Raw genomic sequence first — 25,388 nt, 5'->3', positions numbered from 1 at the left:
TTACACATACCACCTCATGTTTTTTGAAGTTCTCCTTCTCAAGATCTTGCTGTGCCTTTCTCCACTCCTCATCGAGTTTTTCTTGGTCCTTTTTGTACTTCTCCTTCAGCAAGCCAAGCAAGGGGAAAACAGGAGAGAGAGGGAATGAAAACAAAAAGAAAAGACCATTGATTGTAGCTAAACAATGCTTCAAATGACAAAATTTCAAAATTACAAAAACTTCTGGCATTTATTAACAAACAATGAATTAGTTCGCCACCAATCTTCGCAATCAAAATACAAATGTTCTGGATATGCAATAAACATACACACACAAACAGAGAATAACATTGTGTTTTTGCAGAATTAAAAGGTCTATATGTCTAGATTTGTATTCAAGAAACAACAATAAACTTGTTTGTATGCCTTAATTAGTTGAACAAAATGTATCCTAGTTTAACTAATTTGTACAATCTCAAGAAAAAAATTAACTCACAACATTTCATTTAAATACTATAAATCTATTTTACCCAACATAATTAGGTTTAATCCATAACAAAATTATATTTAGTTGACAAGTTTACAGAGCCAAATGCATAAGCACAGATACTATAATATTTACCTGCAGCAAACGCTCTTGCTCTTTCTGCCATTTCTCCTGTCGTTTACGCTCTTCTTCGGGGTCCCAGGACCGGCGTGTAGTGGATGTAGTGATGGAGGGAACGGGCAGCTACAGATACAGAAAATGCTTTTAATTATTGGAGCCAACCACTGGCCAAATAAAATGCCACACAGATCATTTCCAAGACCTTGCATGATCACATTGTCTTGTCAAAGATCCAAAAAGAACCAAGCCCCAAAATATCAAGCGGTATTATGGATTAAACTACATAATTCACTTAATTAATCAGATCATATGCATGCCAACAACAGTGGTTTGATTAAAAGAAAACATATGAAACAACTTACATTTGATATTGCTGTATCCGATCCACCTGTAAAAACCAGCAACAATTAGGTTCTTCTCAATAAATACATTGTAGCCTATATTTCAAATGAAACCCTTCTTGATAGCATGAAGGGAACACATAGACAGCATTCCATCCCAAATATCTCATAGAATATCTGTTCAAATAAGAAACCCATAGCCCAACAGCTCCATTAATAAATGTTAAATTAGAACCACATGCAATGGCTTGAATATACAAACACATGCAAAGTCTTCAATAACCAAACCAAATGAATAATGCATAAACACATTTGGCCAGTCTTCAAATGCTATGTCACATGCAGAAGCACTGGTTATTAGTAAAACCAAACCCCACATCCATGTCCAGCACAGCATGCACTATTCACATTCACAACACAATACCAACACACTTCACACTGATTACTTTCCCTGAGCTGCGCCTATAATCAGGGATATACAGCAAGGTTGACTTGAGTGTGAGAAGGTAGTACAGCCTTATATTCATATCTGTCTCATCCTGAATTCTTTCATTTATGCCTATGGGGAAATTCTCTGATATTATATTAATGTGGCAGGTATCAGCAAGATATGGACCGTCTATCCCTCTGATGCAGTTTCCTATTTTTTTATTTAGAGTGCTTTGTATGTTGGTATGGTTCCTGACATGCTGTCTTTAAGAGGTCTTCAAGAGAATGGAAAAAATAAACTTTTAAGGTTTGTTTGCACTGATAGTGAAAAAGCAACCAAAGTTCAAACTTTTTCAATAAGGTTTCATGATCTGAGGCGATGTAAGCAACAAAAATCATTGGCAATGTAACAAATTTGAATTTGTTTCATAATTTGCTCATTCTTATGTCATTTAGTGTATAGTACTCATATAGTGTTATAGAACTCAGTACAGGAAACTAAACTTCAGAAGGCTTGAAATTTAGTTGTGTGGACCATTTTTGTGATATTTTATGGTGCTTTTTGTGTCAGTTTTGAAGCCTGATAGCTTAAGGTCACATTAATTGTAATTTCACTGAAAAAAGCATTGAAATCAGTCTTCAAATGTTCTCCTTTTGTCATACGTGGCTTTGGAAGAATATGATGGTTAGTAAATAATGACAGAATTGTAATTTTTAGGTGAACTATTGCACAATTTTGCACTATTTACTCATGAATTTTCCTCTAGATTTTAAAGTACTCAGACTCCTGTAGACAGCATGTCAGAGCTCGAAATGGAAGTGGACACTGCACACTCAACCCCCCTTTACCACAGAGGTAGACCAGAGAACTGACTGTGAGCCCTGCAGAGGGAAGAGCATAGAGGTTATGAGGGGCTTCTGCTAGAGAGAGGAGGAGGAGGATGGCAGGATGAAGACTTAGCGGTTTACCCACAGCCCCCCGAAACACAAAGCCTGAATGCACCAGAACTTGACTGATGCTGTTCTGTTACCTTGTTCAAAAAACTCTGATCTCCTTTTTAAGTTTTTCAAAGTAATGGATTCTACATGGGAGATAAAAGTGTTAGAAGAAGTTGAAGTTGTACAAAGGGAACTAGATTTAGCAATTAATTCTTAATTCAAGAATAACATTCTTAATTCATGCTATCTACTTTTTACTTTTGGCTAGTTTAAGTTAATCAAAAACAAGCATTCTTGTCAAGCTATGAAACAATCTCTGAACAAGATTCATGTTTTCCCACAACTTTTCTGCACAACATGCATTTAATAAAACAAGCATAGAAACAAACTACAAAAAAAAGCTTCACAGAATGTTTCCAAGCAATTAGCTGAAAAAAGTAATTTACCTTTATTATTCAAAGTCTCTGAATCCTCATGGAAACCCCCATTTATCCCATTCAAACCATAATTCTGTAAAAAAAATAAGAGGTCATCTGTTTAGTATAATAAAGAAGCATTAAAATAAATCCAAATTAAGTATCATACATAAGTGATTAACAATAGTCTGCTTACATTGGCAGACTGTGAGCTGACATTCACAGTTTTCACGACCATATCCTTGGTTTGTTGGGATGTGAAATCCAAGTTGGTGCTGAGGTATGGCTCAGAGGGACCTAGAGGATCCAGACTGGTCAGATTGATGGTCTTATGGCTTTTAAATGGAAGGGAAGGTAGGTCTCTGCCCCAGTCTGATTGTGGCATGTCAACAAAATCATTTATTTCAAAAACACAGAATGAAAACAGATGTACGACTACAGACATAATACTATATTCTAAATAGTGGGGATGAAAGACAGACCACCTTCTCCTGCCATGCAGTCAGAATGAGCTCCACACACAACAGGTTTACAAACAAGCTTACAGATGCCCTCTGATCTGGCTTCAGCCACAAACCATAAGCCTGCTAGTAAACACTGAAAATATGAATCTCTGATGTTATCAAGAACCACAAATGTTAGAAACCAAGATAATGAGAAATAATGCACACTGTTTAGGAAGAAATAAAGGCATACCACATATACTGTAGACACCAGGCCAGGGAAAAGTAGACAATAAAGGAATAGATCACCCAAAAACTATTACAGTTAAAAGGTGTTATTTCGTTCAGTGGAACACATGAATAAAAGATGTGCTCTACAAATCAAATCAAATCAAATCTGAATTTTGTTCACACAAGTCATATGTACGGTGGCCAAGAAGTGCAAAACAAATCAGGATTCTGAAAACAAAAATTACAAACGTAAATGCAAATCTAAAAAACAAAATAACAATTCAGAAAACACAAAAACAATTCAGAAAACATTATAACAAGTCAGAAAACACAACGACAAATCAGACAAACCGGAAGAGGTAGGTATGTAGGTAGGGAATAGATTACTCACCGCTGACTGGACGAGACATCTGTCAATCAAGATCGTGTGTCATAGTTTTTTTTAACGCGATGTATGGTTACTTTTTTAGGTGCTATGTATACTACTTGTTGAAAATAGTGGCAATTATCTGCACCTTAGTAATGTAGTAAAAAAAAAAAAACAAAAAAAAAACAGTATGCAATAATGTACTGAGTGTAAATTATAATTTTAATTCAAATTATTAAATGGATGCCACCTTATTGGTACAATAAAGCCCTCCCTACTCCTACCCTAACCCTACCCGATACTTTATTTATGTTATTGTTAATGTTTTAATTATTTCCTTCATTTTTATTGAAAATAAATGCCTTTCTGATGCAATATGAGATTTGAAAAGGGAGAAAAAAAAAGTTTGGCAAAAGGCGGGATTGAACCCGGGTCGATCGCGTCAAAAAAGACGATGACACGCGATCTACCATCTGCAGTTCTTCTCATTCTTCCTGTACACCTTGATTGACAGATGTCTCGTCCAGTCAGCGGTGAGTAATCTATTCCCTACCTACCTCTTCCGGTTTGTCTGATTTGTCGTTGTGTTGTCTGAATTGTTATTTAGTTTTTTAGATTTGCATTTGCAGTTTGTTATTTTGTTTTCAGAATCGTGATTTGTTTTGCACTTCTCGGCCACCGTACATATGTGCCCTTTTTGGAGCTTGACAGTCCACTGTATCAGAGTAATTCCTTTGGACTGAAAGACTGAATGTCTCCGAGTGGTTGTTGGATTGTTGTGTTTTGACGATGACAATTGTTATTGTTTTTTTTTCCAAGCATTCAATAAAAAAAAATAAAAAAATAAAAAACTGTATCAGTGTAAAATATAATGTAAGCATTTTTTCTGTGCTTCACAGAGACCCCCCCCACCCCCCCTCCAGCAGCATAGAGGTGGAAATATATGTAACATAATATAATAATGTATATAATGTTTAAAATATATAATGACAGTATTTCATTTTTTTTTTTTGAGTGAACTTTTCCTTTAAAAGAAAAAAGTGAACAAAGAAAACCAGCAACCAAACACACAATTGACAAACATAAATTGATACACTATGTGAACATTACTACTACTGTATATTCTATCTTTAAGTACAGGGTCAACCCAGAACAGAGGAACTTAGTGTGCTATATGCGTAGCAAAGTGTCTGGTAACGTTATTTTTGCTGCTTTTGGTTAACTTCGGAAGCTTTTTCCAGGCCTCTTGTGGTCATTTACTCAGGTGACGTCTGAGAGTGCTGCACTCAATGAGATGGTGTAGACTTACTATTCTTGCCATGTCTGTGGATGTCCATAAGCAGACTACCCTGCTGCAAGGCCTCCTCCATACTGTTCTTCCACTCGGTATAGCTCATGTCTGCCACTCTGTGGCCGTTCACTGTAAGGATCTCATCTCCAACCTTCACTTGACCAAGCTCCGCTGGGCTACCTTCTCACACACGTCCCACACACATAATCAAACATACAATTTTCTTAACTAAAAGTAATAACAGTGCCAAATGCCAAATTAACCTGTAACTGTGATTTAGGTAACATTTAGCATCTCAAACAATACATTCATGTACATTTTGTTGATTTTGTTTCATTGCTGTGTTGGGCTCATCAGAATAAACCTAGAAAAAAAACTGCCCTATATACTGTAGCAGATGCTCTCTAAGGCTGCAGGTAGAGCCTGTACTTTATGCTTCATTAATTCACTGTGCAGCACATGAGATCTAAGGATTTTGTTTTTTTTTACCTGGAACTACAGATTTGACACGGACCCCCATGGAGTCCCAGTTGCTCTGGAAGCCAAAGTCCCGACTACTGTTGGGTTTCTGGTTCAGGCTGATCCTCATCTCACTGTAGTCCACCTGGAAGACACAGATATGTCAGTTCTACACAGAAATTAAAGTGATTTGGTTTTCGGGAGTGTGCCATTGAGATTTATTACAATAAAATTTGGATGGGACAACATTTACATCCAAATGGTCACAAAGGGCGACTCAGACCCCAAAGTGTAGCTTTAAACCGCTTAAAAGATCTGGATTAAGACAAGATTTAAGGAATATAAAGTGCTTGTGTATCTGTCACTGTGAATGGAATTTACTTAAGCTTTAGAAAACTGAATATAGTTGAATATAAGTGTGTGAGTTGAGAGTCTTGCTGTACCTCATTAGAAGGGATGAGCGGGGATGGAGATTTGGGCAGGGGGGACACCCTGTTAACTGGAGGGATAGAAGACAGGGTTTTCTCCTCTTCCTCCTGTTCATCACTGCTTTGCACAGGACTTTCCTGGGAAAAATCTTCATCCTGTTTCACATACTGAGCATATCGGTTGGAAACTGTAGTTTTCTTGAGGCTATCTGTCTCTCCATTTGTGCGCTTAAGAGGGTCGTCCACCTAAAAGGTTTTTAATACCATATAAGTATTTTCGCAACCAATCTGAACTCTATTTGAGGTGTATTCATTCCTTGCTGTTATAGTTAATAATGTAGAATATATCAGGTCTCATCATTTTAAACATGAGTCTAGTTTGGTTTAGATATCTCAAACAGAGGAATAGAGTGCTACAGTGCCAATCCATTTTTTTTAAAGGCCCTGATGTGATTTTGCCCCATTAATTTATTATATGACGTGAATCAAATAACTTTGATTTGAATAAAAAATCTTTTGAAAATCAGACGAATAGGCAAAAGGTACAAAAACAACTTAACAGCTTTAGTAGTTTGATAGCATTCAGAAATTGACTCGATTACGTCATTCTCAGTGCTTTATGGGAGCGAGTGGACACTAAAGAGTGCTTTTGGTGTGATTTGCTTGTTTTGATTCCCTGATTTTAATTTTTTTTTTTGCAGATAAATGGGTAATGTAGTTTGTCACCATGAATTCCGCAGTTAAACAGTTATTTAAAAACTTAAAATAATTTTAGCCAACAACAAAAGCATATACCATTAAATAACAACCTTGCTACTCACAGTTGGTGTGTTTTAAAAATAGTTATCGTTAAAAATCTATGGAGAAAATATATGAATTTTCACTTCCAGAACCAGAGACTTCCACTTAATGCTTTTACTCTAAGTGCATAATTTTTTCAATTTAATGAGATGTAATTACATCATTGTTTCATTGTAAACTGATTATTAATAAATTATGCTATGACGAGTAGCATAAAGTTTATTCACTAAATAAAAGCCAATCAAACAGGTCTTGATGTCTTGATGACCACTCACCGTGAACACTCTGGGAAGGGAGGCGATTCGATTGGACTGTGTTCCGAATGGCCTGGGCGTGACCACAGAGGTGAGTCTTGCGCTATCTGATCTCTGGTAGCTCCTGGGGAGGGAAGCAGAAACTTGAGCCAGTCCAGACTGCTTTGTATCCATTGAATTGGGTTTATACAAAGAGCTAACGGGGCCGCTGGAGTTCTCGACTGGCTTAGTATTGCTAATGGTTTTACTGATGCTGTTGGGCTTGATCAGCCTGGTGTTGTTGCTGGACAACGCAGGCACTGGATCATCCAGATGGCTTCGGGTCGTTGTCTGGCTCTCCTCAATGTTGTTATTCATTTTCAGTGATATATCTGTGCTAGAGCGATCACGTCTGGTATGCAAATCTGTCTGATCTGATGCCAGAGTGCCAGCAACAGGTTCCTTTTCTCTCAGAGATGGTATGGAGGGTAATGAAGTTTTGTCCTTGGGAGCGTAAGGGGTATCAACGGTGTAGCTGCGTGCTGGCAGAGTTCTGCTTCGTGGTACGGGTTCTTTGAAGACATCATCAGAGATGGAGTTAAAGCTGTCCCTGTAGTTGCTTTGCTGTCGGCTCTCTCTGAAAAGGGGCAGGAGTGAGAGAGGCAGGACAAAAACGGCGATTAGATTACACTTTTACACTGAGCAGACGACGGATCAGAGAAAGTAGAACAGTCAACACTCTCCTAACTAACAGCAGACAACAAAATGACAAAAACATCGACCGCAACATTTCATCATTAATAAAATAATTTAAGATAAAATATTAAATGAAGTATTAAATTCAATTCATGAAATATTAAAAAATAAAATATTAAATTAAAAATTAAATATACAGTTTTGTACTGTTTAAGCTTCACACAACTACTTGATTTAATGTATGTAATGTATGTTCACCTCTGATCCTGCATTTCCTTGAAGGTCTTTGATTTCCTGATGCCGCCTGAAGTGATCTGATCAATCTCCTCTCTCTCCTCTTTCTTCTTCACAATGTCAGAATTCACACTCTTGCGCTTATTCTTCCACCTTGTAAGATCCTGCAGGGACGACGAGAAAGACGCTCAGCCTCCATAACTGGAGCACAGGTGCTTATTCATAAGCAGTAACGGCAGGAGGGACAGTTCAGGGGAAGGGTGGAGAGACACGAGGACAGATTGAGAAGTGAGGGAGGACTAGATTTTGCCGGTGTCCTATTTTGCCTGTTTGGCTCCACCCGACTCCTTTTCCCGTGTGAATTAGGGGCCGTATATGACCTAAATGCTGTACTGGAGCTCAGTCCATCCACATTACAAAGTACCACTGAACAATTACAGACTACAGTTACTTATTATTGATGTGATTGTGTGGCTTGAAGTTGAGGTGAGGAAATCTTACTTGTCTCAACTTTCATTGAACCACAGGCCAAACAGCTGCAGCTATAAACATGATCAGTAACAAAACCTTGTGATCTGATACTCACATCTTGCCACTTATCCTCATTATCCTTCAACCGAGTACGCATCTTCTGCATCTCTTCAACTCGCAACTCCACCGACAAGTTACTGAGGTTCATCTCACTGTCAGTGATGTCGCTCACTGATTTGCTCCTGAAAACAGATGTTTTTCAGAAAACATTAGCAGGCAGGAAAAGAAAAGCCATGAGTTAGGATGGAAAATCGATTTAGTGGATTGTAGCCATTCAGCTTTTTGATACAAGTAAAAGTGTTACATGCTCTCATCAAGCAATTTACAAGATAAAATACTGAAGGGTTAGTAAAACAACAGGCACCTTCCAAATATTCTTCAAGCCACAATTAGTTGTCTTAATAGACAACTAATGAGTTGTCACACATGTTATGTGGCAACTCAATGGATTAGTATTTCATAAGTGACCAATTCAATCACTTTCACTCATGTGTCTTACCTGTGAGAGCACAATACTTCTGCATTACAGAAATAGCTGCGCTTTTGGATATTTCCAGAACAATATGATTGACACAGATTTGAATTAAATTAGCCAGCATTGTGTGTGTCTGTAGTCTACACTGCTGAACATTTTTAGGCAGCAGCCCATGGGGATCAAAGCATTGTGAGAACATTGTTAGTGTCAGTGCTTAATGTAGGGGAGAGCAAAGGAAACAAAGGCCTACGCAGCATCCGTGACCACACACACACACACACACACACACACCCAAACGTGCTGTGCCTGCACAAGGCCACAACTCACCCTTCACTACCTGAGCTTTTCTGGAGCAGTCTAGGGAACCAAAGAGAACCACAACAACAACATGGTCATATATTGGTGTGATGATTGACATTTTTTATTGCCTGACCAATAAAGACCAATAAAGTGTTGTATGCTCACCAAGTCTGCATTTATTTGATCAAGATACAATAAAAAGAGTGAATGTCAATTTTGATGCAATTTAAAATAACTGATTCAGTGTTAATATATTTTCAAATGTAATTTATTCCTCTGATGACAAAGCTGAATTTTCACAATGATAATATTTGAAAGGTCTTCACTGTTGATCAATGTAATGCAACCTTGCTGAATAAAAGTATTAATTTCTTCAAAAACATTTTCACTGATCCCAAACTTTTAAACGGTAGTCAAGAGCTTAGTCACACCACTCCAGCTATAATGAAGTGCATAATAAGTTTTTTTTTTTTTTAACAGTACACACAGTCATGCTTCAACATTAGGTTAATTATCTGATTACAGACCCAGCTGCCAGACATTTAAAATGTGCAAACAATATTAAGTGTCAGTTGTAACTTGGTTTAGGTACTGTTTAAGGTGGAATGACATCATTGGAAACTTGTAGAATTCCCCACCAATCCCAGTGCGGTTGCTCTTTTTAATGCCCCGATATTACATGGACTCTGATCAAATGAAATGTTGTCCTTAGGGTTCAAGTGCTAGGTGTGTTTCCATGGTCACATAAGTGTAAGTTCCAGCTTTCACAGGATCACAAGGGTGTGGGGAATTCGGAGTGAATGTGTCTGACTAGATTATTTACAGACATTGCTCAGGTTTTAAAACTCCACCACAGCATAGCTGAATACACTAGCACATTATAAAGCCTGTAAGGAGCCTTTTACTTAAACGAAAGCCACAGTAATGGAGTCTGTGCATGATGTATCACTTTCTTAGATGCATTCATCACCAGAATCAGTTTTTTTATTAAACACAAACAAAATGCAATTCACAGACAATTGATCAGTCTCTGCAAAGACAAAAAAGGTCTGTCTGTATGGCAAAAATCACTTTCTTTGGCGTTCCAGTAAAAAGCAAGGTTTATGCATTCTAATGCAATTATGTTAAAAGATAAATTAAATAAAGTAAACAAAGTTAAAGACCAAAAAAAATAATCCATTTATCCACCTTTCAGACTTAGTTGCTATAGGTAAATAACTAGAATAATAATAAACAGCATAAAATTATTTGTACTAGAAACAAGTGTATTTATGATTACACCAATAAATTAAAATTATATGATAACAAATGCCAGTTTGCAACATCAAGGAGCATAAAGTATTGTTTTTGTACAGCTGAAATTACTGGAAGGGACTTACGCCATTGCACATTCAAATTAAAAATGTCTGTACCCGCTTTTATGTTAATAATAGGGTGGGTAAAACACAGCATGGATCAAATTTCAATGCTGAGAACCATTTTGACATCAAGACTTCATGCACAAATTGCACAAACCAAAAATAAGTTCAAATTTTGAAGCCACTCCAACATAATTCAAGAGAAAATCCAAATATCTACCTGTTACAATTATTCATCAAGTGGCAGGTCTCATGCAATCAAAGTCACACCCATATTAAACTCACAAACATCTGCTATTGCAAGTATCAGATCATAGTTAACACGAGAATGGGAAAAGTACACTGCAGCTGAGATCATAATGACAAGCGCACACAGGCATTTCTGCAGGCTCAGAAACCTAACCTCTCCACCATCAGCCTCTTCCGGTATCGCACACGGCTGGCCTCTCTGATGGCTTGCCATTTCTGCATATCTTCCTCACTGCAAGAAAAAGAAACACCAGGAGCTTCTCTTTCCATCTTTCCTTGGGTATTTAAAGCTCTTAGCTTCCTAAGTAGCATATCATCTGCCTTAAGGTGCTGTTCTGCTCCGTGTTTAATCTCTGGCTTGGGTTTGTGCTGTCTGGGTTCAACTGGGTCACACATCAGCTTGGCCTGCAGTTTTGGTGGCAAAGCCCAAGCCTCTGGAATAGGAACAGGATGGTAGTTATCAGGGGCCCCAGACAGAGGGTAATGACTGATTTGCTGTTGAGCCCTTCGAAAAACCACATCGTCTTTTTCAATGTCAGGATAAACGGGTTCACCCTCACGGCGGGACTGAATTACCACCATGACGTCAGCCTCCGATCTGCGGCGAGGCACCAGGAAGTTACCATACTTCAACTTGGCCAGGTCATCACTCGAGTGGAAGGTTTTTGTACGACGTGTGAACATATCGTCATTTTCCAAATCAGGCAAGATGTCGGCAGAAACGTTGTATGGGTCGTTAGGGTGTTCACGCCCAAGGAGGGGACGCTTTTCACATTTTATGAGTCTGGGTCCAGAGGCGGGATCCGGTCTGGGCCAAAAATCAGGGGGCTTTAAATTATGCAGCACAGCAGTCTGCTGAGCAACCGTGAGAGGTTGTGTTTGAGAACTGTGATAAATGAAAGGAGAAAAGAGCAAAGAAAGGATTCAGAACATGCAAGGGGACAGTAGGAGAATGCAAGTGTAAGAATCAGTAAGCAAGAGTAGTGCATGCAGGAGGATGCAACTAACCATGTGATATACATGTAATAGAAGCATTATGCAGTCTCTATTTGTTCTGGATTTTTGGAAAAGCAGCAGTGTGAGCACTCTGCAACAAAATACTAAGAAGTTATATTTACTAAAAGTCAAATACAAGAGTATTTTTTAAAATCTTGACGCAGGCCATGACTGTTAAGGCTGGTTCACACAAAGCATGATCACTACAATTGATAACTTTAAAGTTTTAATAAATGCTCTAATTTCTTGAGAATAGCGAAGTAGTCCACACCACAACTATAATGACAACAACAAAGAGCAACAATATTACTGGAATCACATTCAGAACTACAGGTATATATATATTTTTCCAGTTGATGAATGATAAAAATATTGAGAGCCAATCAAAATCTATCTTAAGTGTTTGAGCATTTAAAGTGGCAGATGACAACTACAGTGCAACTACACTTATAATAAACAGAATCTTGATATACGTTGTGTCGATGCTAATCTATTTATTATACATTGTTATTGTTTTTGGGGTGAACAAGCTTTGGTGCTCCATAAATGCACCAAAACTGAGCTATAAATATGGTCCATATAATGCATTCATAATATTTCATATCTTCTGAAGCCATATTATAGCTTTGTATAAGGAAAAGACAAAAATTTAAGTCATTATTCACTGATAATCTCCCCCGTCAAGTCAGCTGTGGCAAATCATTCAAGAGCTGCTGTAACCAGATCATCAGTGTGTTTGTAAAGCAATTGATCAGTCAGATTTCTAAACATAATCAGCTGACACCTTCACTGATCCAGTTCTCAAATTAAACTCACTGACTCATTATATTATATAGTCTCAATTGTTTTTGAAGGAATAACTTAATGGAGGGCCTTACTGGATAGCTTTGTCCTCTTCTCACACAAATCATTGGCATCACTTGTAATGAGTTGAATGAACTACTTTCATTACTATGAACAATGTTGTTGGAAAAGAGCAGCATAAAAATTCATCTTTCATCTGTCCTTTTAACATCCCTGAATTACGTGAATATTGATACAATGCTGACAATTTGGATACAAATGTACTTGTTTGGTGAGATAACTAACATTCATGATGATGATTTCGAATAAAAAAACACTACATGCTAGTAAGCACCAGTTCAGACATTTATTAGAACATGAGGAGAAGCTGATTGGGGGAAGTGAGTAGATGTCCAGTCCTAATGCATATAGGGCTGTGATAAGGACCTGAGTGTGGAAGTGAGGCTGGACTGAGCGAGGCCTTCAGGTGCATGAGAGTGAGAGGGAGGGGGTTCAGACTGAGTGCGAGAGAAAGTAGGTACAGAGAGCCAGGGGTTGACGTCACCATCTGATTCTTCAGAGGACGAACCTGACTTCTTGTGGCTGGAAAATGTGAGGTAAAAGAGCACAGAGAAAGACAGGGGAGAAAGGTTAGCAACCATCACCACAGAGAAGACAGAGAGGTAACAGAAGCCTTAGTGATAAAGTAAATAAGCCAAAGAGAAGGGTTTACAGTGAACCAAAAGTATTTGGACATTTAAGCCACACTTAAAAATATACGAATGTATAAGCAAAACTGATGTACTGCTCAAAATCAAGACAAAATCTGATACAAAATTTGGACACTTAATCGTTTTGGATTTTGAAGAACATGTCCATATAAGAGGTCTAGCACCATTTGTTTACAGATTCCACATAATTTTGTAATGTATTTTTTATCTATGCAATCTACAAATTTAAGTGTGACCTAAGTGGCCAAATACTGTGCTTTTTTAGAGTCAGTGTATTGCCAGACATGTCTTTACAGTGTATTAGAAATTAATATCTGAACACTTAATTGAGAGGGATAGGAATTGAGAACAGGTTCTTTTTTTAGATTTCCTAAAAAATCCTGCAATTGTTTTTAAATTTCATTTTAATTTTTGAAAAATGTTGATGAACAGTTGCCAATTTTAATAAATATGAAGAGGTGATTTATTTTTATTTTATTTTTCGGTTAAAATTTACAACAGCCTTATTGGAATGAATGCAGTAAGAATGGAATATTTTCCGTTCTTTCTTCCTCAAAATTATTAAATATTGTCAACAAAACATTATGAACCAGAGAATCTGAATCTCTGCTAAGAAGCAGAATCATTAATGATTCCCTTCCCTTCTGCTCATCTGATACATCATGCATATGTTGAAAAATTAAGTATTCTTGGAGTTTTCAACTTTTTACTCATTTTAGTTATTTACAATATGTTTTTTCTCTTTTTTTGCCTCAGTACTGGACAGACCTGAAACCTTGGATCTTCCTGTACCAAGGTCGGCGCTGGGAGCCCAGTTTTATCTTCTTCACGTGTGCATCCTCCTTAGGTGTCCAGAACTTGGGCAGAAATTTATCAAAAGGCACTGTTACAGACGGTTGAGGCGTCAGGCCTACTTTACGGGCATAAAGGTCATCCTGAACAGGATCGGCATAGCCAAACTCTTCATCCTCTTCTTCAGAGTCATCATAAACGCAGACACCAGCCGATACAGGTCTCCTGTAACTCTTCTGAAGAGGCTGTGACTGACTGCTGCTCAAAAGACAGCCATTTTTGTTACATACTGCCAATGATCAGTGCACATCAAACCATCCATGATTAACAAGCACAGCAAACCATATAAAAAGCAAACACTGAAAACAAAATGTTTCAAAAAGTCCACACTATAGGCTGAAAATCAAACGAAATAAAGACATCACAGCAACAAAGAAATCCCACAGTAAGCACTGATAAAATGGCAAACAGATGCATGTCAATGATGCCAGTCCTGACCTGAGATGGGTCAATGTCTGCCGGGACACATTACTGACAGCCACCTGTGACCTGGTAGTACACGGGACAGCAGTTGCCTCCAGGTGGCTCATGGGTAAGGCAAAGTTGGTCGGAGCAACAGGGGAGGGGCTGTGAAATCTACGACTAGCGAGGTCATCTAGAACCACGTCAGGATCCGGTCGGTCTGCATCCGAATCACTGCTCTCATTCTGAACAGCGGCGGTCTGGGATTTCAACCCAGCGATAGATGAAGGGTCTGAACCTGCCCTCTCATGACTGGGAGGGACCGCCAGTGATGATCACAAAAGCACAATGCCAAGATATAGTGGGAAAAATAAGCACCGGCAAAGACAAACCAACAATGGAGGAATGTAACGATAATGAATCTAGAAAAAGTGAATGACCAATAGTTCACATTCAAATCTTTTGATTTCATAGCACATTGTGAGACATTATTGAGTTCTTTTAAAATTCAAGAGGATTTAAAAACATTTTTTTTTCTCTGCACAAAAATCTGAGAAGCTGGAGACTAAAAGTTTTTGCTATCATTTTAAATTTCATTGATGTTTAGGATAGAAACTTGTGGATTTTCTATCCTATGGCCTCCTTAGAGAAAGACCAAACTTACAGAAAACATTTTTCTGCAAGCATGATCTGGATAACATATATCATTGCTCACCTTTCACCAAAGTAGGGGAATATATGCCATCCATTGAAACCCCCCTATGATCTGTATAATGTAGACTTGCATTACCTTGTAAAAGTGCCATCATCTTCTGTGAACATAGGGCTAGCCCAGCTTCTTCTGTCTTCGTCATTTCGCTCTGCACGTTTCTTGCGTAATGGTGCTGGAACGTAGCCTGACTGCTTGTCCTTTGATGGCAGAAATTGATTGTACGGAGTGGTGGTCTTAGGTTCTAGGACCAGTGAACGGCGATATTCTTTATTTTCTGACATTATGAAGCTCAGATCTGCTTCAGGGTCACTGCCGCAACCTGGAGAAACAGCACAGAGAGCCAGGAGTGTGAGTTATAAACACACACACATGCAACCATGATTGTTTTTGCTATCCTGGTGGGGACTTTCCATCGACATTTATTGCTTTTATACTGAGCTAATGATGTTTTCTAACCCATAACCATAAACCCTAACACTTACAGAATCTAATGGAATAACTTTTTTGAATTTTCAGATTTTCATTTAGTGTATTTATGAAGTTGTAGTCCACACAATGTAGATGAATTCACTTTTTACTATCCTTGTGGGGACAAATTTTGATTCAGACAAAACACATCGTGTAAAAATGACTGTTATTCATCAGAATCTATTTTACACAGAAGTCTCACCAAATTTGATTATATTTATCTTAAAGCAAGAACTAAACTAAAAAAACTATTTACCAATAGGATAAAAAAAAAAAAAAGCTTACAGTAATTCATATAATTATAAAACACTACCATTCAAAAGTTTGGGCTTAGTAAGATTTTTTTTTTTTTAAAGATATCGTTACTTTTTTCAGAAAAGATGCATTAAACTGATGAAAGGAAATTATATATATATTAAAACTGTTGTTCCTGTGAACTTTCTATTCATTAAAGACTCTTTAAAAAATATGCATCATGTTTTACAGAAAAATATTAAGCAGTACAATCATTTTCAACCGTGATAATATTAGAATGGTTTCTAAAGGACCTTTTGACACTGAAGACTGGAGCAATGGCTGCTGAAAATATATCTTTGCTATTACAGGAAGAAGTTACATTTAAAAATAGTTAATTATTTTACATTGTAATAATATCTCACAAAATTATTGTTTTTACTGTATTTTTGATTAAATAAATGCAGCCTTGCTAAGCTTAAGAGACTTCTTTCAAAAATTTCTAACGTTTTAATGGTAGAATTCTCAAAAAATGTCTTCATTGTCCAAATATAGACAACAAGACAACCTTTTTTTTTTGTAGCGCACTTATGCACATACTTCTATGTAGTAAACATGGCATTGACAGGTCAGTGGTGAAAAAGTATAGAACGTACTGTAGTGAATGTGTAGAAAGCCCAGAACACTAATTATATCAACTGCTAATTACATCAGCACCTTCCTCATGAGCTGCAATTGAGCCCCTGAAACCATGACGGAGTAGAAAGCTGCTAATGCCACTGAAACGCAACCATGCAGAAGAGTATGAATGGATGGAAGTTTGCACTTTCCATCAAAAGAGTATCTGTTGACTGTCACAGCCTTAAATGGCATCACTCATACACCACTAGAGGGCACCAAGCATTTGTTTTGATAGGCAAGAGTTAATGAATAAACTACATTGCAGCTCAAGTAAAGTTTTTATTTTCTGTGGCTCTTCACAGCTTATTTCACTTGCTCTGCTTGAGTGTTTTTTTTGTGTGGTCCAAAAAGTCTAATGAGACACCAAACTCCACTTTCACACAACTACTCATCTCTGACTGCCTCAAAGTCAAGTTAGAACACAAGAGAGACTTAAGAGACTGAAGAGTCTTACCCTCGCTGCTTCCTTTGAGTGTAGCGTCTGAGGATGTGCTGTAAGTTCTGGAGCCCAGTGAGTTGAGGCTGTCTAGAGAGTCTTCTCTCCTGTGTCCGGCTCGTAGTGGGAAGAGCTCTTCTTTCTCCGAGTACCAGCTATCTCTACAAGAGCTGTTTCGCACACTGCCCTGCAGTGATGTGCAATCCTCTAGTGTCTGTCGAGCACAAGGGTGCGACTGTGAGGGACCAACACACAGCATGCACGAGGGAAAAACACAAACAACAAACACAGCATATAGCCTCCATCAGTGCATAAACAGTCTTGCTCATGAGAATCTGCTGTCTTTTCCATTGTAAGTCATGCCATTGAAGCTGACAGAGAAGTGTCTAAACTCTGTTCTGATATTGATGTGTATTAACAAAAAGATTTGCATGGCTATTTCTGACTACAATAACTGAAATATGCAGAATTTTAAATTTAAATGGCAGGTTTAATGACAAAATTATTTTGATGGCACTTCTATAATGATATAATAAGCATGGTAAAATTTTATTTAAATTCAAATAAATGTTTTTTCGTTTTTCTTCTCCATATGTAAAAGTCAGTATCAAAGCAATTAATTGTTATTGGCTCACTGTACCTTAATATTTAGTTAAACCATGAGACCAGTCTGCTGCATTCTTAGCAAGATATTTGAAATACCAGAATGGATATAAAATGAGATTTACATGGTCAGCTAGTCTAGAAGAATCCACGGTATTCAAGAACTACAATTTAACATCTAAAAGTAAATACTACAGTCAAATAGTGCATAATGTCAATGCATATCTTACCTTATATAGTGCTTTGCCAAGTAACCCCTCGAAAGCCTTTAGTTTTAGGTAAGGTCCATTATAAAAAGGATCAGCATGTGCCTTTCTGCCCAACCAGTATATGGTGATCAGAACCTAGGAAACAAATCAACAACTGTATTAGAACACACTGAAAAAAAAAGATATGATTCAGTGATAAAATCCAAAGCTACTTCATACCTGACTGCATGCTGAGATGTCAACAGAAACTAGTTAAATCACATTGCAAGATTAAAAGCCATTACATACCCTGGCCCAAAAAAATATTAGGACACTTTTTAAACATAGTTGCTTAAAATATACTTTTTGAGCCATTTCTCAGATTACTCTAATGTTAATATTAATGCACAAATAAAGTTCAATGATGTTTGACAAAGTGTTTAAATATTTTGTTAAAATTTTAAAGATTATACACTATACTATTAAAAAAAGTTTGGGATCATTATGTTTTTATTTATTTATTTTAATGATAAAAAAGTGAGTGAAGACTTTTACATTGATACAAAAAATTCTGTTTCAAATAAATGCTGTTCTTTTGAAAACAAAAAATAAAAATGCATTATTTATTATAAAGAACAACTGTTTTCAACTGTGGTGATAATGATAAATATTTCTTGAGCACCAAAACAGCATATTAGAATGATTTCCGAAGGATCATGCGACACTGAAGACTGGAGTAATGGCTGATGAAAATTCAGTTTTGCATCTGCATCAATTACATTTAAAATTACCTTTTAAAATATATTCAAATAGAAAAGAGCACAAGATTAAATTCTTTTTTGGTTCAAATAAATGCAGCCTTGAGGAGCAAAAGAGACTTCTTTCAAAAACATTTAAAAAAAATCATACTAACCACAAACTTTTAAGCGGTAGTTTACTTTATCACTTGAAATAACTTGAAATCTACCAACATATATATTATGGCCTGCATATTTTGTTCAGACATTCCCACTTCATTAAAGGTGGTTTAAGCCCCCTTAAGGCCACTGCATTTGTTCTCAAGAGAGGTGTCTTGAGCAGCGTACTTGAGTTTTAGATAAAGCCTCTTGAAACGTTACTATTATATACCGCTACTGAGCTACTTTGAGAGATAAACAGACAAGCACAAACCACAATATGGAAGCTGCAAAGTGAGCATTTTATTTGACACTGCACAAAAGAAGCCAGACTCCTAAAACTCACATCATATTCCAAATTAACAAATTAGGAGATAAACATGAGCAACTCAAATAACTCAGCATTAGCACTTACGTTTTTGAGCCTCCTGCTGCTCTCCTGGTGCCTGTAGAGGAGAAGAGGTGTTTGGTTAATCACTCACAGCCTGGAAAAAAAGACAATAAAAAAAACAGTGGGCATGTTTTGGGTCTCTGCGTGCCCTGGTGAATGAGCTAGAAGGTGAAAGCACAATCCCATCAGGCCACCTCCCGGTAGCTCTATACAAAAGGATATGCACTGAAAACACGTTCACTCAAACAACCCGATGAACAACAGCAAAATAACCCTACTAAAACTAGCTCCATGTATATATTTTATGTCAGAAATGCGACAAGCACAAAAACAATAAAACAACGATAAGACACAGTACATGTACTGTGTATGTTCTACTTTTATGTCACCTTCTTGTCCTTGACGGGTTATTTATGAGCACCGTCACATAAGGTGAGGACCAAATAGGATCACAATAAAAATACCAAATTCCTCCATGTAAAATGTCAATGAAATTTTGAACCAAAGGTCCTTGACATCCTGTTGCTGTGTGTGTACCTGAGGTATTTCCTTCTCTAATGTTTTGACCAAGGAGATTATATAATACTTCAGCCATTTACTCTCTGAATTGGAGGTCCCATGTTTACCTAGTTAAACTTTGACTAGGTTTTCCCTGCAACTTTTAGCCTATGCCTTAACATGAAATCACATAAATATAAAACATAAAATTACACCCATTTCCCTAGAAATATAGACAATACAATCCAATGACACTCCCAGTACTGTAGGTACATACCATCCTGACAGAACAGAGCACATTACTCTCAAAGTCAATACAATACAGTTTAGCTTTGACAGCCATGATGCAAGATTTATGACACAAGCTACAGCGATCTGTGTTTTTCTAGCTGGTGAACCTGTATGACATGTTCAACTTGCTGAATGAAGGCGTTCACTGCTCCCGATAGCAACAATTTATTGCTCCATATAAAGACGCAAGAGGGGAAAAAAAAAAAATGTGCTTGACATTAGAACAAAGTCCACATTTACAAAGCTGCTGGAAAAAAAAAATGTCAAGAACATTCTGCCTTAAACACTTGTTACCTAATGATAATTTATGAGCCTCTTTGTTGGGTGAGAAAAGATAGAACCTCAAAGGTGTATTTTGGTTTCATGTGATCAGCTGTTCACTCATATGAACATGAGGTATTTATTTATCAGCAAATCCTATTTGGGGAAAAAAAAAAAGATCAAAAGATATTTTCTAACGGAGAAGGCACTGATCTTGGAAGGGAAAGCTAAATCAGCAAAATCAGCATTTCTAATCCAATCTGATAACAGAGAATGAAAATTCTGACACCATCTATTCACTCTTAAGCTGTCATGAACCCATATGACTTTATTCTGATGATGAAAAAAAATTTCTACTGGTCCTCTTTTCCTTGCAATTACAATGACAGAACTTTTCAAACAATTAAAAAGAATGCAAACATACCATAAACCCATAAAATACATCATAAAAGTAGTCAGCAATATTTTGGCTGCTTCTTCACACAAAAAAAATCTAATATGTGGCTTTGGTTTTGCAAGATATGGACCACTTTTCCTAAAGCTTTTTTTGAGCTTCTAATTCATTTTATTGAAAAGAGTGGCCAGTATATTTATTAAAAATTCACTTTCAAATATTGGCTTTTTGGGGTGAACAACCCCTTTAAGTTGTTATGTTAAAAAATAAAAGTAGTGGCACTGGTGTTTAACAGCCACTCATGCCACTCTTAATTCTCCATCCTTTAGTAAGAGAACTGTGGCTGGAACATTCCAATTGCAACAGCTCATTTTTCTACTCAAAACACTGTCAGACATAATCAGAGACAAATGCTTTTCAATGGGGTCTCTATTCACACAACAGACTTTAAATGCTTTGAACTAATGCGTCTAAACAAGTACAAGACTGCGTCAAATTGCTTATAATTACCCGTCTGTTCCCAAGACAAAAGAAAAAAAAAAAAGTTGTTTGCAATAAGGACTGTTTGTTAGAATATAATGTTTGCACTGTTACATTCTCACAAAAGAAAACATCAACCTGCTGCATTCTGTAATATTTGTGTGTAATGTATTCAGAATCTAAGCTACATTCCCAAAAGTTTTTTTAAATTTATTTATGGTAGTTTTAGGGCCTGAAAATACAGTCAGCGTCATAAACAAGTGTTGTACTAGCCTGTGGGAACATCAAATTGGCATTTAGGATCTGTCTCTCTCTCTCTAGAAACCAAACCATTTCTGTCTGTGTGATTATTGTGTCATGTCAAAGTAGAACACAATAGACTTTTCTAAATGATACTATGCTGTTTCACTCTAAACAATGTCCAAACCACAGAGGCTCATACAGATGTTGTGCAGTGAAAAAGCAGGCTAGTCTACAATAGAGATAGAATATTGCCTACGCATAATCTAAAATACTTACACATGGACAAAGTCCAGCCCTCAGTTACACAATATCCAAGACATATTTCTGGAATTTTCAAGTCATACATCCATCTTCAATATCGAAATGATTCATGTCCATAAAAATGTGGTAAAGACCTGCCAGTCCCTTTTGGGCAATGCAATAAAATGACTCAGTGACAATGGTCGGGCAGGTTCACGACACATCAACACCCCGTATTTACAAAGCCTAATACTAGTGGGTGTGTGTGTATAGCTGGGATATTAAGAGCTCACAGCCAAGTTCAGTAACATTCAGCGGTTAAAGAATGTTCCTGGTTTTATGAACAAATGCTAATAATGAGTCATGTCAGATTGCATCAATCTTTCTTTGTCTTTACCTTTTATAAAGTCTTCACTCTCAGCCCTATGATTCAACAAAAACATTCCAATGGAGTTGTCAGCTGTGATTGATTTAATGCCTCCCAAAAGACTTGATACATCCTTATCTGAATCACCAGCTATAACCCACAAGTAAACATTGTAAAGATATAATTTTCACTAGCCTGATGAGCGTGTCGAAAAAACGCAGCTCTTGTTTGTCAGTGTAGACAATTGAGTAATTCACAGTGTACCAGTGTTCATGTCACAGACACCACTGATGCCACTCAGTGCCACACACCATTGAGAAAATAACCTATTCATTCTCCCACAACTCATATAATGAAAATCTTATATTGCAGTTCACAACACTGTGAATCCAGAGTGGTTCTTTTACACTTTCAGCATGCAACAGTGCACCAACAGTACTTATTTACTGGTCTAAATGGAGTTAAACCATCATTCAAAACTTTGGGGTTAGTAAGACTTTTTAATGTTTTAAAGTCCTCTATGCTCACCAAGGCTGCATTTATTTGATAGAAAAAGTATTTTTTTTCTAATTTCTTTTTAAGGTTTGTTTTGATGAATTGAAGTTGAAAAAGAACAGCATTTTCAGTCTAGCTGAATAAAAGTTAATTTTTTACTTACAAAACTATGCTGACCCTAATCTTTTGAATGGTAGTATATTTAAATCTAATAAAAAGGAATATAACATTCAACATTATCATTTTTTAGTATTTTCCCACTTAAACATAGCTAAAAATAACCACCAGCCAACCTCAAACAAAACATCTGCATGTACTAAGAGAATAGAAGTCAGTGGTTTATCTGGGAATGAGTTCGGCGCAGGAGCATGAGATGATGATATCGGCGGTTAATAAAAACACTATTAATGCTACACTGTATTACTGCTGTAAAACCTCCGAAACAGATACAGCATGACATGAAGCCAGAGCATTTGTGATCACATTTCTTTTATGGTTAATTTGGCTTATTATCCCGGACGAGCCCTCTCTTTGGGGAAGTCGTGGCCTAATGGTTAGAGAGTCGGACTTGTAATCCAAAGGTTGAGGGTTCGAGTCCCCGGCCGGCAGGAATTGTAGGTGGGGGGAGTGAATGTCCAGCGCTCTCTCCACCCTCAATACCATGACTGAGGTGCCCTTGAGCAAGGCACCGAACCCCCAACTGCTCCCCGGGTGCCGCAGCATAAAATGGCTGCCCACTGCTCCGGGTGTGTGCTCACGGTGTGTGTGTGTTCACTGCTGTGTGTGTGCACGTTGGATGGGTTAAATGCAGAGCACGAATTCCGAGTATGGGTCACCATACTTGGCTGAATGTCACTTCACTTCACTTCACTTCACTTATTTGAAGCCATGTACAGTATGACTCCTCTTGGAACCGATAACTCATGATTGTCCATAACTATTAGCACTGTCTGAAAGGCAAAAAGTGAGGTTTTATCAACAATCACTAAAATGCACAACTTTATAAACTACTGGAATGCAGGAAGAGATATAATTCTTTATCATTAACTTTATGCAATCACTAGTATCACGGCTATACATTCACTGGATGAGACAATAATAAAACGCAGAGACAAAGTTCACACAACTACAGTGACAAGTAATGAAACCTTCTGAACCACCACTAGAATACCTATTTTCAAAGAAGCTTCATGCCTGTGTGTTCAATACATCCAACATTTATACAGCACTAATAAAAACTAATTTGACAAAACAGCAGTCATGAAGATCTCTCTTATGTGGGACTTGAAAACTGTTTTCCAGGATCCTGTTCATCATTTAAGTACATTTTTCAGTTCAAGAAAAAGAAGTTTAAATTAAATAACTGCTACTTGAAATAAAATTGTCAACTGGAATAAAATATAAGAAACCTACATTCCTTTTATTTCAGGCAAGGTAACATTTCTCATTTTTATTGAAGTTAACTAAAATAGCTAAAACTCAATTGCTAACATTTGAACTAAAATGAAAACAGGAAATATATATATAAAAACTATTTCAAATTACATTGGTACTAAATTTAATTTGGGATGTTGGCATTAAAAAAAAAAAACCTATTGGTGTAATTTGCAGAATTAATATAAATAATTTAGAATATTCAAATGAATAATGACGTTTTTGTTCACATAACCACAGCATTTAAAAACATTAAACATTAAAATAAATCATATTATTAATACTTTTATATACATAAAACTAACCCCAAACTTTTGATTGATATATATATATATATATATATATATATAGTAAATAAGTTGTATTAGGAAGTATGTCAGTAAATATTGATCGTGTTTATTAGCAGACATGAACAGGCCATGAAATGAGCAGCTGTCGAGCTGGAAGAGGCTGCCTGAGGGACAGATGACCCAGAGTTGTTTCCCTCTTTGAGACACTTGCTTTTCATGGGCCGATGAGTAATGATGAATGCAGGCCCTGCTTATCTCAAGCCTGTCGGCAATAAGTTGCAATATCTCCTCACGTTGCCTTCTGTGTGACTGCGAATATTCGGCTGTAAACCTCAGATCAGTGTGAGAGATCAGAGAACTTTAATGTAGCGTACAAATTATGCCCTCACATTGCAGAAGGTTTATTGCTATTAACAGTTGGTGAAAGAGCACTGAAGTAGGAAAATGGCACAAACAATGTATCGCTTCAGAATACAAAAAAATGCATGGCATTTGCTCAAATGATTTGGCAAGGGTCTGGTAAATTTTTTTTGAAATATCACTGCTGGACTGCAGTGCAGAGCGGGTCAAGTCTAATTCTTGACCATCTTACAGTTAGTACATGCAAACTGCACGGCCTACACAAACCCACAACAGAGAACACGAGCCAAAACGGTAGAGTTTATGAAGTAAACACAAACATGTTCCTGAAGATGTAAAGTTACACCAGCAGAATGAACGAGAAAACAAAGTATAAAAAGTAACAGAATCATAACACTGCTGCACTTCGTCTAGTGTCAAAAAGTGACCTTTCAATTCTAAAATTAGAACCCCTGGAACCCTTCCGACAAATGCCTGTCAGCAGATGCAGATAAACCCTCACACACCCACAAACACACATCCTCAGACATATACAAGTGGAGTAAGTGATTATAATTATATATATTATATATATATATATATATATATATATAAGCCTATAGGGATTGGATGAGTCCTGTTTAATCAGAGCCTCTGTACGGTAGGCATGGCAGTGAGGGTGTGGCATGGTAACCGTCAACGAGACTCGCTTTGTTTAATCTTAGCTTCTGGCAGCACTGTCACTTCAGCTGAGGTAACAATGACACGACAGGCAGAAACTTCCCGCCCTCCCTCGCCATATTCAAAGCAGTCTTATCAATATGGGTAGGCTGACTTTACATATTTGAATCATTACTAATTTGGATGTGACGTGAT

At 37.1% G+C, this 25,388-nt stretch overlaps 1 protein-coding gene across 1 annotated transcript in view; it reads right to left on the bottom strand.

The window, feature by feature from the left end:
• LOC306877333 (LIM domain only protein 7-like) overlaps positions 1-25,388 on the bottom strand; it is a 44,882-nt gene that overhangs the window by 7,695 nt on the left and 11,799 nt on the right. Inside the window, exons 5-26 of the mRNA XM_079429052.1 lie at positions 19,205-19,235; positions 17,936-18,049; positions 17,121-17,316; positions 15,362-15,602; positions 14,608-14,883; positions 14,086-14,367; positions 13,034-13,189; positions 10,962-11,693; positions 9,228-9,257; positions 8,481-8,607; positions 7,919-8,058; positions 7,007-7,601; positions 5,946-6,176; positions 5,533-5,647; positions 5,062-5,223; positions 2,908-3,083; positions 2,742-2,805; positions 2,388-2,438; positions 2,206-2,274; positions 949-974; positions 602-709; positions 14-103 (exon numbers count right to left, since the gene is read on the bottom strand). Coding sequence (XP_079285178.1) covers positions 14-103; positions 602-709; positions 949-974; positions 2,206-2,274; positions 2,388-2,438; positions 2,742-2,805; positions 2,908-3,083; positions 5,062-5,223; positions 5,533-5,647; positions 5,946-6,176; positions 7,007-7,601; positions 7,919-8,058; positions 8,481-8,607; positions 9,228-9,257; positions 10,962-11,693; positions 13,034-13,189; positions 14,086-14,367; positions 14,608-14,883; positions 15,362-15,602; positions 17,121-17,316; positions 17,936-18,049; positions 19,205-19,235 — 4,012 coding nt within the window. The remainder of the gene's footprint in view (positions 1-13; positions 104-601; positions 710-948; positions 975-2,205; positions 2,275-2,387; positions 2,439-2,741; positions 2,806-2,907; positions 3,084-5,061; positions 5,224-5,532; positions 5,648-5,945; positions 6,177-7,006; positions 7,602-7,918; positions 8,059-8,480; positions 8,608-9,227; positions 9,258-10,961; positions 11,694-13,033; positions 13,190-14,085; positions 14,368-14,607; positions 14,884-15,361; positions 15,603-17,120; positions 17,317-17,935; positions 18,050-19,204; positions 19,236-25,388) is intronic.

This window comes from Barbus barbus, assembly GCF_936440315.1.
Source record: "Barbus barbus genome assembly, chromosome: 11".
Lineage (NCBI taxonomy): Eukaryota > Metazoa > Chordata > Actinopteri > Cypriniformes > Cyprinidae > Barbus > Barbus barbus.
The sequence above is the reverse complement of the archived record's forward strand: the minus strand, read 5'-3'. Positions and strand labels throughout refer to the sequence as shown.